The 16,975-nt window shown below is 48.7% G+C and overlaps 6 protein-coding genes across 6 annotated transcripts; 3 read left to right on the forward strand and 3 right to left on the reverse strand.

Annotated features, from left to right (window-relative positions):
- Window positions 1-1,229: 1,229 nt before the first annotated feature.
- PENARI_c017G01218 (putative mitochondrial carrier protein) lies at window positions 1,230-2,589 on the forward strand (the record flags this gene model as incomplete). Its single annotated transcript, XM_022634242.1, has 5 exons — window positions 1,230-1,537; window positions 1,592-1,665; window positions 1,719-1,937; window positions 1,991-2,328; window positions 2,383-2,589. The coding sequence occupies 5 exons, from the start codon at window positions 1,230-1,232 to the stop codon at window positions 2,587-2,589; spliced, it is 1,146 nt and encodes a 381-aa protein (XP_022485927.1).
- A 405-nt stretch (window positions 2,590-2,994) lies between these two features.
- On the forward strand, window positions 2,995-5,886 carry PENARI_c017G11550 (putative pH signal transduction protein PalA; the record flags this gene model as incomplete). The annotated part of the gene is made up of 6 exons (XM_022634441.1): window positions 2,995-3,243; window positions 3,316-3,370; window positions 3,434-4,328; window positions 4,390-4,964; window positions 5,015-5,417; window positions 5,481-5,886. The coding sequence occupies 6 exons, from the start codon at window positions 2,995-2,997 to the stop codon at window positions 5,884-5,886; spliced, it is 2,583 nt and encodes an 860-aa protein (XP_022485709.1).
- A 239-nt stretch (window positions 5,887-6,125) lies between these two features.
- Window positions 6,126-6,923, reverse strand: PENARI_c017G12523 (uncharacterized protein; the record flags this gene model as incomplete). Its single annotated transcript, XM_022634462.1, has 5 exons — window positions 6,126-6,148; window positions 6,223-6,420; window positions 6,456-6,683; window positions 6,735-6,760; window positions 6,856-6,923. 5 exons carry the CDS (start codon window positions 6,921-6,923, stop codon window positions 6,126-6,128), a joined length of 543 nt encoding a protein of 180 aa, XP_022485744.1.
- A 1,869-nt stretch (window positions 6,924-8,792) lies between these two features.
- Window positions 8,793-9,919, reverse strand: PENARI_c017G05274 (uncharacterized protein; the record flags this gene model as incomplete). The annotated part of the gene is made up of 2 exons (XM_022634323.1): window positions 8,793-9,809; window positions 9,860-9,919. The coding sequence occupies 2 exons, from the start codon at window positions 9,917-9,919 to the stop codon at window positions 8,793-8,795; spliced, it is 1,077 nt and encodes a 358-aa protein (XP_022485684.1).
- Window positions 9,920-10,348: 429 nt separating this feature from the next.
- On the reverse strand, window positions 10,349-13,003 carry PENARI_c017G01765 (putative cell-associated beta-galactosidase; the record flags this gene model as incomplete). The annotated part of the gene is made up of 1 exon (XM_022634253.1): window positions 10,349-13,003. The coding sequence occupies one exon, from the start codon at window positions 13,001-13,003 to the stop codon at window positions 10,349-10,351; it is 2,655 nt and encodes an 884-aa protein (XP_022485790.1).
- Window positions 13,004-13,781: 778 nt separating this feature from the next.
- PENARI_c017G11882 (uncharacterized protein) lies at window positions 13,782-15,500 on the forward strand (the record flags this gene model as incomplete). Its single annotated transcript, XM_022634449.1, has 1 exon — window positions 13,782-15,500. The coding sequence occupies one exon, from the start codon at window positions 13,782-13,784 to the stop codon at window positions 15,498-15,500; it is 1,719 nt and encodes a 572-aa protein (XP_022485854.1).
- Between the last annotated feature and the right edge of the window lie 1,475 nt (window positions 15,501-16,975).

The following is a 16,975-nucleotide window of genomic DNA, read 5'->3' on the forward strand; positions in this document are numbered from 1 at the left end:
AGAGATAAGAACTACCGGTACAGAAACGGACTAGCCTAATAGTTTCATTTGCAGTAGATTAAGTAGATTAACTTCACTTCCCCGCATTCCAGTCACTTCTTAGGCAAAGGTGCAGGTGCCTCAGCTGTCCAAGTTGTACACTGTCCGGTTCTCTACTACTACAGATATGACATGCATGTGCCCTATATTGCACACTATACGACCAATATTCGCCAAGGATGATAAACCGGATTAGATGATCTGCATCATGTCCCCAATCATACCCGCTTTGTGTTGGCGCTGGGTGTTTTATCCCAATCATTCCACGGGTATACACTTGTTGGGTGCAGACTGAGTCTGGTTCCATATCCCCGTTTCTTCGGAGTACTGTCTTCCCTGTTCTGAGTTTCTTTTGCTTATGTTAGCTCTCCAGTGACCTGCAGATACCGTACAGTTGATGCTCGGCTTGCATATAGCGGGGTTCGTAGAGGTGGCGATACTCTGTACATGTAGCATGCTTCCCATCGTATCTACGGATGAACACTTTGTAACTAAGATAATAATTCTGAGCAGAAACAAGCAGAGATAATATAGTGTAGCTTAAATATCCTAACAACTGTACGGGGGAGAAAAGATTGTTCACAACGACGTCACCCGACTTGGTCCTAACCGTTTTGGGGAATTAAGCTCGGTCCACATGCCATTTTGCTCAACTTCACTTCTTCTCTCGCCCGGGCGATTGGCTTGTGCTTGTTATTCATTCTGTGGTAAGTGATTTTGACGTATAATTGTTGAGAGCAGAATATCTGTGACGAATACACGGAGACTGATACTGTGCCTTCGCAGGTCACCATTGCCGCGGAAGTCGGAATCCAGCACGATCACAGCGGTTCAGACCAGAGGACTCTGAAGTATATCGCTTCACCAGTAACAACTCCGCCGTCGCCCGTCGATCCTATCAACGCCGGGATCCTTAGTCTCGGCTGTTTGTCTCGTGCCCTAACGTAAACCTGCAAAAACGGCACCCGTGCCGCAAGTCTGTTGGGGGACTTCCGAACAAGTGTCAATATATAACAGTGCTGGCGGATCATTTAAATGGACCATTGTGGGACGCCGAACGGTCTACTCTAGCTTGAGAGACCGGTTTGCGTTCCATTGGGTTCCCCAGCCTGTAGGCAGAAGAGTCACTCTCTTGGGTGCTGGCCATTGCATCGTTACCCCTCGCCGGCGCCGATGGACCACGCAGAGAAATGACTATTGGCAAGCGCTCTGACGACGCACCATTCCCCTCGTCGTCACCCCAATCAATTACTGCAGACATGTCTGGCTCCAACGCTTGGACCTTCGACGTGTCCACGCGCAACAGGCTCTTGAAGAAATACAAGACTCAAGTGTCTTCGGCGGCCTCGACCATCTGCGCTACCATCTCACTGGTGAGTCTTTTCTCGAGGGACTTTGCGCCTGCGAAGCACAGCTTGGTATTCGTCGGGCCCGATGCTAATTTCGTCTCAACTCGTGGACAGATTCCTCTTGAGAATATCAAGACCCGAATGCAAACGTGAGTTTCTCTCAGGTCTTCGAGACTGGATGACCATGCTGACTGATGATATAGCCATGACTTTAAGAACGTTTGGCAATGTGCTCGCTACCTTTGGCGTAATGAGGGATATCGTGGCTATGTCGCTGGTAAGTTGTTGATTTCCAATGCAGTAAATTGAGATTTTCTGACGGTCGCATAGGCGCCCTTCCTCCGCTGGCAAGTGTCACAGCAGTGCGCGTCGTCAATTTCACTGTGTACCATTCATTCACTGGCATCATATCTGATGCCGTTGAGAACATGACTGGCTTCAACCCTGTGGCTGACTATAAGCGACCTGGAAGCACCCCGACCATGCTTGGAGTGATGACTTTTACCACTGCGGGCATGGTCTCGGGTTTGTTTGCTTCTCCTCTTGCTTGTAAGCTCATTTCGGTCAATTGAATGAACGGGATGGGGCTAACGTCGACACAGGCCCCTTTGAACTGGCGAAGAATGTCGTTCAAACCTCCGTTTTGGTCTCCAACCGCGCAATGGCAGCTCCGGATGCCGCTCGGGACCATTCGCTGCGTTACAAGCCTCGCCTTGGTACCATCGCGGCAATCCAACAGATCGTCAAGCGCCATGGAGTCCGAGGGCTGTACACCGGCTTCCGCCTGCATGCGATGCGTGACACCATTGGCACCGGCATGTACTTCGCCATCTATGACACCGTGAAGCAGACCGCAGAAAGACAACTGGGTTGGCACAAGAATGATCTCGGGTCAACCATGCTCGCCGGGGTGATTTGCAGCACTGTCCCCTGGGTCTGTGTATGTGATCAGATACTCCCATTCTGACGAGGGGTACTAACAAGCGATTTACAGACATATCCTTTAGACACGCGCAAGACCCGCGCTCAGAGTGTCCTCCTCGGCAAGAGCCAGGAGATCGGCGAGGCCTCAAAGGCCATTGCCAAATCGAGTACTTACAAGGGCATCTCGATCATCATGCTCCGGACGGGGCTAAACAACATGATACTGCTCAGTCTCATGGAGTACTTTAAACGGCTCATCAACGAGTTGCCAGACTGAGCGCTCAAGTGAAGACGCCGTGAGTCGGCCGGGCTGAGATTGCGCTGCCCGGAATGAGCCTCGGCCCAGGCAATGGAGGGGGCGTCATGATTTCCTATCCACGTACATGCATGGATGAGGTGGAACCTCATTAAGGCGCAAATATCTCAACAGCGAAATGAAGCATAAATAAAAGCCGATGCGTTGCCCATAGTTCGTAAAACATATAGACACCGACGATCGTTGCCCGGATAGATCCAATATCTGCCTTAGGCCATCAACACGTCATCCCGTTGCCCGGTGGAGTTGAACTTCTCGTCAACAAACGAAGTCTTTCGCACCCCCGCCTACAGCGACAATGGCGTCGTGAGTACTTCATGGCATATAGCTGCAAAACCCTCGAAATATTAGATCCCTTTGCTCACAATGGATACCAGCAACATCCTTCAGCTCCCGTTCCGTCGCTCACACGCCGTCTCGCTCTCCGATGCCATCACGCAGTACATATCTTCCAAATATGATCAGCGCCCGGATATGTTCGCGGAGGATCTGATGATCATTGATCGTCTAAGATCTGAAGCTGTCAACGTTCAGGAACCACATTTCAGCGGTATTAGCCGGTTGATCACATACGCAGCGCAGCTGAAATGGCTAGGTGGAAAGTTCCCGATTGATGTGCGCGGTCCCTCCTTTGGTCGTTGTGGTTCTTGTTTTGGTTGAGCTTCGAGGTTGACGGGATTTCTCTAGGTCGGGGTGGATTTTTCATGGTATCCGGCTTTTGGGTTCAACGCTGCGCGCCCAGGTGAGTTCACAATAAATTTGGGGAGAGCCAGCGGAGATGTTTGCTAATGGAATTTGCGAATAGTATCGCAAAATAACCTTCGCTTTGAATTGGCGAATATCATGTTCAACCTCGCTGCTTTATACTCACAACTTGCATATGCAACCAACCGGACGACCGCAGATGGACTCAAGCAGGCTTGCAACTACCTGTGCTCTGCAGCTGGAGTATTGAACCATCTCCGAGTTGACATCATCCCGGACCTTCGCACGTCGCCGCCGGAGGATATGGATGAGATGACTCTCCAGAGTTTGGAGCAGCTCCTGCTGGGTCAAGGCCAGGAGTGCTTTTGGCAGAAGGCTGTCAAGGATGGACTCAAAGACAGCTCTATCGCAAAACTGGCAGCAAAGGTGTCTGATTTCTACGGTGACGCCGGTGACTTGGCTGTTAAGTCTAATGCCATTAGCACAGACTGGATCCACCATATGACTGCGAAGCATCATCACTTTGCGGCAGCGGCTCAGTTCCGCCAGTCACTGGACTGTTTGGAGAAGCGCAAGTACGGAGAGGAGGTTGCCCGTTTGCGCGATAGCTTGATCTGCGTCAATGAAGGTCTTAAGGAGCAGCGGTGGATCAACAGGACTGTTCTTGGTGATCTGAACGGATTGAAGAGCCGTGTCTCGGAAGATCTCAAGCGTGCTGAGAAGGACAACGATGTTATTTACATCAACCCTGTGCCGCCGAAATCGGAGCTCAAGACTATTGAACGAGCCAGCATGGTTCTTGCTAAGGCTCCTTCGCAAGTCACCGATGCGATTTCTATGCTGGGTGATAATGGGCCACTAGGCCAGCCGCTGTTTTCTAAGTTGGTACCATATGCGGTACATATCGCTGCCAGCATTTACTCTGATCGTAGGGATCGTTTGGTGAACGATACGCTTATCGGGGAGTTGGAGTCCATGACCGACAAATTACGGGAGTATGCACTCGAGAAGATTTGGACCTTTGAGATAATTGTTTGCTAATGACGGTGTCGACAGCTTGCTTTCATCCTTAAATTTGCCCGGATCTCTGCAGGCACTTGAGAAGCCACTAGGCCTTCCACCAACACTTGTCTCCCACGCAGAAGAGATGCGCCAACAAGATGGCCTAAACCGCTTACACCGCTCGATTGAAGACACAGCTAAGATCAAGGGCAATGATCAAGCAGTTTATAACGAGGGTGTCGAGCTTCTCAAAGCCGAGAAGGCAGAGGACCTTGCAGCCCGCCAGAAATATGGCACTGAGCGGTGGACGCGTCCAACCTCGGAATCCGCAGCACCAAAGCTGTATAAGAGTTTGAATGAGATCAGCGGCTATTTCACATCTGCTCAAAGTAGCGACGATCTTGTGCAGCGGAAGCTACAAGATTCACACTCAGTTTTCCTCGTGCTCACTGGCACTAACCGGGATCTTGAATCCTACGTACCTAGTAGCCGACGAGCGGCTATCCCGCCACATGTTGAACGCGAGTCGAACCGGCTACGGGGCTGTTTGAGTGAGATCAGTCGTATGGAAAACCGGAGGAAGCGGCGTGTTCAAACCCTAAAGGATAAGGCACGGGCCGATGACATTCGTATGTGTTTTTTTGTGCATATATGGCGAATTATACTAATGAGAGTCTAGACCCTGCGCTGCTGAAACAGACTGCACGCCTAGAGCGGGAGTTCCCTATGCAGGCTATCCAGGCCAGCCAGTTTGAGGATTTGTTCGAAGAGCAACTTAAGCACTTTGACTCGGACCGCGATATGATCGCACAGGAGCGCAGAGATCAGGATAACCTCTCTGATCAGCTCCGGGAAGCTAACCGTGCTTTCACTGGTGCTCATAAGGGCGACGCCTCGACGAAAGAGCGCGAAATTGCTCTTCAAGATCTAGAGAATGGCTACTTGAAGTACAAGGAAATTATTTCTAACCTCGACGTCGGACGGAAGTTCTACAATGATCTTGCAAAAATTGTCGCTCGCTTCCGTGATGACGGGAAGGCCTTCGTCCATCAGCGCCGCATGGAGGCGAGTCAGTTAGAAACGTATGTCCCGTCATTCACTTACAATATTTAAAACCAGCTTTCGGATACTGACTTCCGCAATAGCGACATTTCCAATGCTCAGGCAATGTCCTCCCTACACATCTCACAACCCCATCTTCGCCAACAACACCAGCAACCCGCACAATCCACCTACACAGCTGCACCCCTGTCACAGCAGCCATCTCAACCTCCAACACCTGTTCACACCGCGCGACCAGTCGACCCTGCTCCCCCTCTCACAGCACCCCAACCAGTCCGCGCACCCGTCGCTCCACCTCCAGTTTCAACACCTGGAATGCCAGGCATGTGGTCACCCGAAATGGGAATCAGATTTGGCGCTGCCGCTATACCCCCCGGAGCGAACCCGGCTCCGGCAGCTGCTCCTGCACCGGCTCAGGCCGTTCCAAAGCCCACTCGTGGTCCTCAACCCGGGATTTGGGACCCCAGCCAGGGATTGCGCTTTTCTTGAGTGTAGGTTGTGGAACTAGACAGCTGTCTGTTGAGACATTTGTAGATCTTCTATGCACATACTTGGAGTTTTGTTGAATACATGTGGGCTTACTCTGCTGTGATATACAGGGCGAGCAACACATCAAGATTCGCTTTTCTGCATACATGATTGTCGTTACGTCCTACATTTTCTTGTTACTACGTTTCATACTTGGGGTTTTGTCTCTGATCGAGGCAATCAAAAAATCAAAATTGCATTTATTCACCGGGAATAGAACCCGCTATTATCATTAACATCATATCCAAGAATATCGTAGTATGTGATATGTAAAGCGAGTAAAGGCTGCCTGCGCACTAGCGAAGAACTTTGCGCCAAGTGACTCATCAGTATTGGACCTCATCTCAGTAGCATAGTTAATAAACATGCTGGCGATAGCGACCTGGGCACCCGTGTAGCAAAACTGGGCAAATGAAGCATGAAATAGCTTGTACTGTTTTGCAAAGGGCTTCTCGTCGGCATGAGTATGTGTCTCTTGCACTTGAATGGCCATATCTGTAACATATCAGTACATAGCCAAATATAAGCACATACCAGCATCAGTGACTTCTGGAATAGTGGAAAATAAATGAGTAAAGCTAAGAGGAAGACGAAAATAGCGATAGCCAGGTAGATCCACTGCACGTTGTCCATGGCCGAATCGTCGCCAAATTTAAAGAAAACGTAGGACCCAAGGACTGGAGCAATAACAGTTCCAATACCATTGAAGGCTTGGCTGAGGTTGATTCGAAGCTCAGAGTATTTAGGAGGACCGCAGACTATGCATGTTAGACTCGTCAATTTAAATCCAACAGTGGGCTAAACCATACCAGTAACGAAGGATTGGCGGCAGTCTCTAACGAGCCTAAGTCATTTTCCAATGGTGATGGCAACGCAGAACCCGGCAAATGATTCACTTTTAATGCAAGGAATAGCAATCAATGCACCTACACCCTAGAGAAACAGTCCCCAGATGAAAACGGCCTTGTAGGAAAAATGATGGAGGAGCCAGGCGGCATGGCCGAGCGAGGCGAGAGGATATGCACTGTGGTTTATCAGCACGCAGGGCTTCGGTATTCAATATCTGATCAGGCACCCAAAATATGCCGCCTGCAAACCACTGGATCGAGCTCTATTGATATTCAAAGCGCTTTGAAAATGGCTGTTGAGAGTGTCCAACAGGCCGTAGCTGAACCTTCAAAGGAACAAGGGTAACGAGCGCGATGGGCCAGATCGATTTACGGAAGGTCAATCCGGCAGCCGCAGTAACACTCTTGTCAGAGACCTTGAGTCCCCGCTTCCCAAAGAATGTTTTGAAGGCCGTCTTAGTATTGACTAACGAGTAAATCTAACGAGTACGCAAGTTGTGGAATTTCTAAAAAGAGGGTCGCATATCAAGCAAGACACGAAGAGTACGCGTATATTCCAATGCGTTCAATTGACACACCTCTTACTACCCGGGAGCATACTCTGTAGGACCACTAGTTACGGACATACTCTCGGCTAATTTGCAACTTTTCAGTTTCTGGATGCCCTTGGCAGCATCCTAGACAGCTGACTGAAAACAGAGATGCGGTAAGAAAAATGCTTTTTTGACGCTGGCATATTCCCCGTGGGGAAATCTAGTTCGCAATCGCGGGGACTCGGGTCAAGATAGACCGACCACCAGCCGTCGAAGAACGTATTATTCATACGCGAATAACCACCGGAATATTAATTAGTATAGTACTGTATCACATACGACTTTTGTTGCTGTCTATTGGAGTGTTACCAAGCTCGTCTCTACATGTACATACTTAACAGGCAACATGAAAGCCTTGTGCAAGGGTGGGCATCCACGAATCGCTTTATCCTCAAGGACTATTATGCTGATGCGCGGACATATTCCGATGCGCGGACATATCTTCGATGCGCGGGTTAGAGCCAAGCGACAAAAGAATTCCGCGGATAGAGACGGTCGGGCCCCTCGACCGCATCTTAGCGCATTAGCAATCTTGGCGGCATAACCTGCCAAACCAGACATAGAATTTGATTATTGGGTAGGGGTTCTCAACCTCGCTCTCTTCTCACATTCCTGTAGAGGGTCTGATCTCGGCGCAGTGACGTGACTTGGAAATTAGGCTAGTTAATTATTTAGTTAGAAGTTTGCATAGTTTGCATTAGCTCCTATGACTGTGGCAACGACTAACTTAGCTTCCAGAATCTGCTTGTCTCTGACTATATTTATATGACGGATTTTACTTGGAGTATCCGACTACGTTGTCTCTTTTCCATTCAAGATAGTCTCAGCTATCTCTACCGGATCTAAAGCTTGACCATTTTGACGATGTTTCAAGTACGGGGACGACGCGGCGTTCTATAAGAAAACGCCGCTCCTAACGACTCACAAGTGGCTATAGAAGTTGTTCGCGGGCTAATGAAAGACCACCAAGAGAAAGACACGGTCTTCATATCACGCCATGTAATAGAGATGACAATTATTATGTGGAGGCGCAGCGTGGGAAGGACAATCCATTATAGCCGACTTGTTGGAGACTGGGAACATTACTAGGCCACGTTGGAAAGCCTTGTGGAGAGCCCTAGGATGCTCACTAATAACTCGACGTATATTGGGCGAGCGCAACAGCTATTGCACATGTGATATAACCATCTCATCAAGTGAAGGGTACAGCCGCCATGCGTCGCGAATATTTACGTTATTTGAACTAGATGGCCTTCATCTTGAGATCAATCAAAGCTTGCCTCGTAATTTCATCGAGATGATAAACAAAAAGTAATTAGTCCAGTGTGTGTTATTTGCGGTGTAAAGCAGAAGCTGCTCAACGGTAGATGCATGCAACATAGAAGAAATTCTGGGATATGACACATCTCAGTTGCTTCAGCAATTATCATAGTTCGGAACCAAACTGAGGTAGCCAAACTGCCCAATACGATGCAAGAAGCTTTGCTATTCCCTGGAAAAGGCGATTCCCCGTTTCGCCTAGACACCAGAATTCTCTGAATTGATGTAGCCCGACAGCGTAGTGGGCTAAGATGACAAGGGCCTCAGGTATCTGCTTCTCTAGAAGCCCGATGAAGCGCAAGGGTATCAGACTTGACCACGCCATCAATGCATGCACGCCCCAGCTCTTTGGGCCATGCATTCGACGTTGTACAGATTCCAGGGCTTGTCGTGCGCTTTCACAGGCCGCGATTGACTCTTGATTGAGATCGGAAACCCTAAGCATCGCGGCGATTAGGTCAAAAGAGTTGAATGACACCTCGAGCTGCATACAAGGGGTATTCAGCTCTTCATTCAAGACACGAAACCAGGTGTTGATAGGAGAGTCGCAAAGCATCTCCCATGAGCGATCACCCATGATACGTGGTCCTCGATGTACGCGTAAGTATTCTACTACAGCGGCAAATGTCTCGGCAAATTCTTGTTCCGGGGCCCCTGCTACATTTTCTGCAAGGTAATGAAGTCCAAAGAGCGACGAGAAGAGGAACTGAGACTTGACTTTTGAGGCTGAGGTATCCTTCAGCGAATCATTGAAGCCTTGCAAAGCTCTCTGCCGCAGTCGAATAGCCTGGGAAAGATACCAAGCCGACGAGTCACCTTCTGCCGTGCTCAAGTGCATTGCCGCGAGCGCAAGAAGCTGGCTCATTAGGTACGGTGTCTCCAGTGCAGAGCTAACGTAAAAGTCCTCCAATGGCCTGAGGTGCTTCGTGACCATCATCCACTCCCACATATCTTTCTCAACGTGGCGAAACAACTTCATATGATCCAGGGTGAATAACTCATCCACTTCGGAAAAGCGCAGTTCTACCGAGGGTGTTGATACCGGAACCAGCGATGTCGTAGCCGTCTGTAGCCATATTGACGTGGTGAGCTCCTGCTCGTACGGCGGAGGTGTGAGTTTGTGCTTGTTGGAAGTCAGATAATAACATTTCTTTTCTGAAATCCGACAATTACCGCACGCTGGACGTGCCTCGTCGCATTTGATATGCCGACTTTTGCAGACGGCACATCCATTGCGGGATTTTCGATGACTCAGACGTTGTTTCGTTCGATCCATCTGCTCGGAGTGCTGAAATGTACTGTCCTGAAAGCGTATACAAGACGTCGATTTATTATATTAATCCTCGATACGAGTATGAGGGAAATGCAGCAATAAGAGATGCGGGGCCCCAGAAATTCATTATGGGGCCCATCCTCGAGGGTCAAAACTCAGCCTTTTCTGCATTTGGTCCAATACGTGGAAACATTTCTATTTGGGAAATATACGCGTAAATTTAAGCGCACTATGTAAAATATCAATCAAAAATGTGATAAACCCCTCTTGTGACTATACAAGGGCTTGGCACTTCATGATGGCCACAGTCTAGATTTCAGAACTAGGTCACTCTTGTTGGATAATTATTCGGGAATATCCGTTCGATAGTGTGAATTGACATCTAGGCCTTATGCCCTTTCCTGGTCATCATGAAAAGGATTTCTGTAAACTCCATGCACCGAAATTGCCTTCTCATCTAGATGAGCCGAGAGATAATGCCCATGGTTCAGTTTGCTCGAGACCTTTAGTATCGTGGTAGCAGTCTGAATCCCAACGGCAGATGCCTCGATTTCCAGCTCTCCCTCTTCCACTCCACCCTCGACAAAGACAACAGCTTGTCCATTGAATAACGGTGCATTATCCAAGGGTCTAAGGTACTTTGAGAATGAAGTGTCACCGTTGCACATCCCGCTGACTCTGCCCGGGCCTTTAGCCGAGACTTGAACCAGGTCTGTGGCGTATGGTACGAAGCAGCCCTTTGCGTCAACAACGCATATTCGCACTAGGGCAATGTCCTTTCCGGAGCTATTGAGTTCTGTCCGATCCGGCAAGAGTCTCAGCTCGAAGGGTGCTCCAGCAGTCTCCTGTATGTGCTCTGCAACCGCCATTCCATTCTTGAAACCACGGACACAGACATTACCGGCTTGGTACACAATGCCTTGTGGCTGCTGGGCTTTGTGATCGATAATTGGAAGCCGAGGGCCTGAGAGGACGCCATTGACCTCTATCTCAACCTCGTCACAGTTCGAGTAGACGGCGAAGGATAGACTCTGCCCCTCCTTCCCCGGCCATGTCCAGTGTGGGAAGCCGTGTACAATGGGTTCTTGTTCCTTGAATATACTTCGCACAAGCCAGTAATAATCTTTTGGAAGCCCGGCGAGATCTCGTTGGCCACATGCGCCCACCACTGATGGCCACCGGGCTGGAGTTGGCTCACCATAGTAGTCGATTCCGGTCCAAATAAAGCTCCCCGTAACTTTCGGATGAGAGAATGCAAGGCTCAGATTCGGCGCAATAAAAGGAGAGAATTTGAGAGGGTCAATGTCACCAATTGCTGCGTTGGATTGCGGTTCGTCTCGATCTAGAAGCGCTTCATGGATGTAGGAGAACGATCCCGAGTAAGCATTCTTCTTGTCATAGTGATAGACCCCTCGTGTACTCGCAAACAACCCTTCCTCATCGAGGATGAGCAGCTTATTAGTGTGCAATGTAATAGTTTGATCGAGGTTTCCAAAAAGGCAGCGGTAATGCATTCCGACCACATCAAGCTGCCGATAGTATCCTGCCGAGTCATCGTCGAGACTCACTACCCCGCCAAGTGTAATAGGGCGAGTTGGGTCTAAACTTCGACATTCTTTGATTAGACGTGCGAGAATGGCGCTTCCCACTGCTGTTCCCTGCAAAGAGAGTTCCTCGTTTTCAAGACTCCACATGAATACCGAAGGGTTGCTCCGAAACTTGCGAACCATATTTCGTAGCTGCTGAATGCTAGCCGAGGAAGTACTCATATTTCGCTGCTCTGGCAGGATGAGCATACCAGTTCGATCAGCGTGGCGCACCAACTCTGGCGTTGGCGCATGATGGGCGATGCGAACAGCATTCGCCCCCATTTCCGCGCACATGTCCATTTTTGCTTCGATGATACGATCGGGGAGCGCACTTCCATAGAAACCAAAGTCTTGGTGTAGATTGACGCCAAATATCTTCGATTTCAATCCGTTGATCACAACCCCGTCTTCCTCCCATTCGATGTTTCTGATCCCGAACTGGAGGTCGACTTGATCCAACAGCATAGCAGGCCGCTTCTGATTGATATAGACAGTAAGCGAATATAGAGAGCCTTTCCCAAGGCACCATAGCTCTGGGGTGTCGATAGTGATTTCTTTTTTCACTGTAGAAGTCGACATGCCTTGGAGGTTCAGTGAAGATGCTTTATCTTCGGGGATAGCAGGAACATGTTCTCCTGATGGATGCACGATTAAGAGACTGACTGTGGCGTCAACAGCACTTAGGCTGAGATTCGCGATGCTCAACTCTACGTTGATGGTGGCCTTCTTGTCGGAGACGTCCTTCGCCGTAACATATATGCCGTCCTGTGTGATCTGAACATCGCCTCTTTGTTCGATCCAGACATGCCGGTAGATTCCCCCTCCTTCTAGCCACCACCCCTCTGCCTCGGATGAATCACTCCGCACGAGAAGAACATTGGGAATTCCGAAGCGTAGCATCTCAGTCACATCCAATGTCAAGGGTGTATAAGAGGTCGATTGATTTCCAATCCAAAATCCATTCAGCCAGATGTCCGAGTTTCCAGCAATACCATCGAAGGTTAAATAGACGTGCTGTCCATGTTGATGCGGGCTGGTGGTAAATATTTTTCGATAGTAAGCCACACCGGTTGGCCAGAAACCTTGCCATATTTTTGGATAGTCCGATGCATATTGTTGACTTGGGCTCGGCAGTTGCTCAATTCTCCAATCGTGGGGTAGCTTTATGTCTGTCCATGAGGCATCGTTGTCATGAGGTCGGAGTTGCACAGCCTGAAATGAAGGCCCCATTTTCTCAATGCGGCTTCTCTCGCCATTGTATGCCATTAATTCTTCCTCGCTCAAGTCACTCCAACCGTTTGCTGTGCCTGCCTTTCCCACAAGACGGCGAGGTGGTGCGACGTCGGAGCCGAGATTAAATTTCCACCCTTCATCAAACAGCGTTCGGGTTCGTGGCTCAGTGAGCTCCATGTTCAATACTGGCAGTTGAAGGGTTTGTATTTGGTCACGCGACATGTTAAGATAGGACACAAAATAGATTCTTGTCTTCCTGGGAAGAAATGCAACGTTGACCTTTCTTCCGCTGATTGCCGCAAGACACTTGAAGGTGTTATAAGTGACTCTTCTAATTTCTGCCTTCAGGCTAAGCGATGGAGACCACTTTATACTTTTCGGTCTCTAGCCACCCATGCTCGTGTACAGGTAACTAGGAAGAATGCAATGTGCTGCCCACCCCACCGGGCTCTTGGCTGCATGAGTTTATAGATTGCATTTCTTTGATATACGTGTATAAACAGCCAACCGGATTTTGATATACGTGCATAAACAGCCAATCGGATTTTGCTATCCACGTGGCTTTTTCCGTCCGTAAACGCGTATCCGCGGCAACACAGACTTTACCTGGAATGGAACTAAGAGTACATCTCAGTATGAGCAATTGCGATGGTACTCTATGTACCTTGTCCCCTTCAACTTCAAAAATTGAGGATAAATATATCCTCGCATTTGTGTCCCCCACCGGAAATAGTCCCGTTGTGTGTATAACCGTTCTCGTGTAACTTGGAATTGTGGCATGCTCAGGCCTCGAATAGAGAGGTTTGAGAATCCGCGCCCCAAAGGTAGACATATCAGCTGAAGTCTCGACGATGTATAAATATAATGAGGCTTCTCTAGGCTTATGATGCTCTACAACCCTTCCTGGTTTCAAAATTAGCTCTTTTCTCGCCATTTGGCACCCATTCCATTCAATTCCATCAAAAGCAAGGTCGCGTTCCTCTTAGTTCATGTGATCGCGATGACCTCCCTCGATGGTAAACCGGAGCCACCAGTTCATATCGAAGAGGCTACCGTCATGGACCTCACTCAGGACAATTGGGACTTCGAATGGAGTGTTGATATTTGGTTAAATCTGGGCGCCCTGTATCTGACCTATTTCTCATGTGTGTGGGCACAAGCAGTCCCAGGAAGCAGCCTCGGCTTCATCCAAAAATCTTTCCCGTTGGAGACTGCTATATCTCCTTGGGTAGCTGCTGTGGGAAGCTTGTGCCTATGCGTAATTAGTAGTTTTATCGGCGAGCTTTCCGATACCTTTGGACGCCGATACTTTCTCTTCTTCGCCACAATCTGTGGGATCGTCGGAATGCTAGTATCCTCTAGAGCAGTGTCCGTTGGGACTATCGTCGGCGGTCAGACAATCACGAGTGTCGGCTTTTCGGTGGGATACCTTACAACACCACTCATCGCTGAGATTGTTCCAAAGCGTTCACGAGCTTTAGTTATATCTGTCACTACATTCCTCACTGGCACTGTCTCCATTGGCGGTGGTATTGGGATGGCGGCCTTCATGGAGCATGATGTCGGGGGCTACAACCAAGGCTGGCGAATGGGATATTACTTCGGTGCTGTGTTCTTCGCCCTCGCATCTGCCCTTCTTTTCTCTTACCACCCCGGAAAACGTCCAAATCCTGAAGGTCTTTCTGTTCAGGCTAGACTTCGGGGGTTCGATTGGGTTGGCATCATTCTTTCCACCGCAAGCTTTTCCATGATCTTAGTTGCCCTCCAGGTTGGAGGGAGCACATATCCATGGAAATCCGCTACAGTCATCTCCCTCCTTGTGATCGGAGCGTTGTCTCTGATTGCGTTGTGCATTTGGGAAGCCAAGGGACCGTCAAACAAGCTGATCCCGCGCGAAATCTTTCAACACCGAAATTACGCAATTGGCTTGGCTATAAACTTTATCGAGGGTGTCGCAGCCTTTGGCAGCCTCAGCTTTCAGAGCCCTATTGTCCTTAATCTATTGCAGCCCGACTACTTCAAGTCCGGCTTGTACAACATTCCCTCCGCTGGTGGCACGATTGCTGGTGCCGCTATCACGGCCATTTTGATATACAAGACTAGAGAAGTAAAATGGATAGGCATAACGGCCTGTGCTCTTCTCACTATTAGTGTTGGAGCAATGGCTCTGCTCAATCCCCATATCAATCTTGCCGCTTGGTTCATTCCCACCACAGTTACCGGTATGTGTATTGGCTGTTTCGCTGTCTTGAACCCCGTCATTGCAACCATATCCACTCCCAATGAGCTCGTCGCCACATCAGTCACAATAGGGACATCAGTGCGTGGCCTCGGTGGCGCTATCGGCATCGTGATGATCTCGACCATCTTCCAAAACAAAATCACCAATTTTCTTCCAAAAAAGATCAGTGAGGTTATCGTGAAGGAAGGAATCTCTATATCTCATCTGCCTCAGATAATATCTTCCTTATCCATCGGGGACACTGCAGCTCTGGCGCAGGTACCTGGCATATCTGTACGGGTAGTAACTGCCCTTCTTGCCGCAAACCAGCAGGCATATGCCGACTCATATCGGTATATGTGGTATTCCTTGATTCCGTTTTGCGTATTGACGCTTTTATCTGCTTGTTTATTGAAGTCTACTAAAGATCAACTCACAGTTGAAGTTGTCTCGGCTGTCCAGCAGCGTCCCAAGTCAGGGGATCAGCTGGAAAAGTGAAGCTCGGTGGTCAAACAACGACAACAACTCCAGCACGTGAGATTTGGAGAAAGAAGCCCGGGTGATCAAGAAGTGTGTTTATGATGGACGCGGGTTATGGAGGCAATCTATGATAAGGTTGCACTGAAGTATTCAAGGCGAAGAGAGAGCACAGTATGTTGCTTGATAAAAGCTTTGGGCCCCTGAGAAATTTACTGAAACAATTACTCGTTATTACTCGCTTATATTGTTGTCTGACAAGTCGGAATTGAAGATCATGTATGGGAATCTTATCCAATTTATCATGGGATTTAAATGAAACGAGATTGATGTCAAGTGAAATGAGCCGGATAGTTCCACCAATGTGGAGTTATGAATTTGTAGAATGTTGGATTCACTATTGAGTTGCGACGGGCGGCGCTCGTATAATACGAATTATAGGTCTTCATGTAGGCTAAAAGAGTAGTCGAAAAACCCAGATAGCGTAAAGGTTATGCAAATTGAAAGCGAGCCCACGGTCTCGAGGATGGCCCACTCCTGGCCGACGTGAAATTAGCCAAAAGACGGACAACTATAAATGGAGAAGTCCCCCGGCTCAGCGTATTTGTGCCGAAAAGGAAATCGAATACGATCCAACGTAGCAATCGTATATAGCAGCCGTAAAATAAACTGATATAAACTGACCAATGGCTCAATTGCTCCGCAAAACACATGATGAGATCCATGGTAACCTACTTTTAGCTCATTTGGTAGAATGACTGCCTGGTTCTCCCACAATCAAAATCATATTGACTGCCCTCATTTAGCTATATCTACTAAAATAAATACTACCGCTATTTAATCTCGAACTTTTCAACCCCGCATTTCACCCACATTTCGCTCCGGCGTACAATGGAAGAATCTGCACAGATAATTCAGATGTACTGCCCGTGACCCACAAGAAACACGATAAATTCATCAACCTTGCGGAAAGACAGACTGTGAACTGGCCGACCAAGCAAAGGGAATAGTTCATAATGAACTTCATCGTTTTGGGTTTATCATTGTTCCTGCCTATAGCAGCCGAGGGATTGGGCCTGGCACATTCCTCGATCAGGCCATCCATCTATAGGAATCCCGTGATTCCGGGTTGAAATTCTGATCCTTCTTGCACATTTGTGGCCGAACACAATAGTACGTTCTTTTGCACCACATCGTCTTTCTCGGTCTTTCCTCGAATTCCTATCTACGCAAGCAAGGACCTCGTGAACTGGAGACTGGCCAGCAGTGGCCTGAATCGGGCAACTCAAATCCTGGCGCTGCAGAACTCTACCGGGCCTGAAGAAGGCATCTATGCATCAACACTGCGCTACCGGAATGAGACATTCTTTCTCGTTACACTATTCATGGCATCTACTGTTGGATCATACGAAAGCCTGGTATTCACTATTACAGATCCATACGATGATAACGCGTTATCTTTCCCACTATTGGATGGGACCCAGATGTATTCTGGG

This window comes from Penicillium arizonense (genome assembly GCF_001773325.1).
Source record: "Penicillium arizonense strain CBS 141311 chromosome Unknown PENARI_contig017, whole genome shotgun sequence".
NCBI classification, from domain to species: Eukaryota; Fungi; Ascomycota; class Eurotiomycetes; order Eurotiales; family Aspergillaceae; genus Penicillium; species Penicillium arizonense.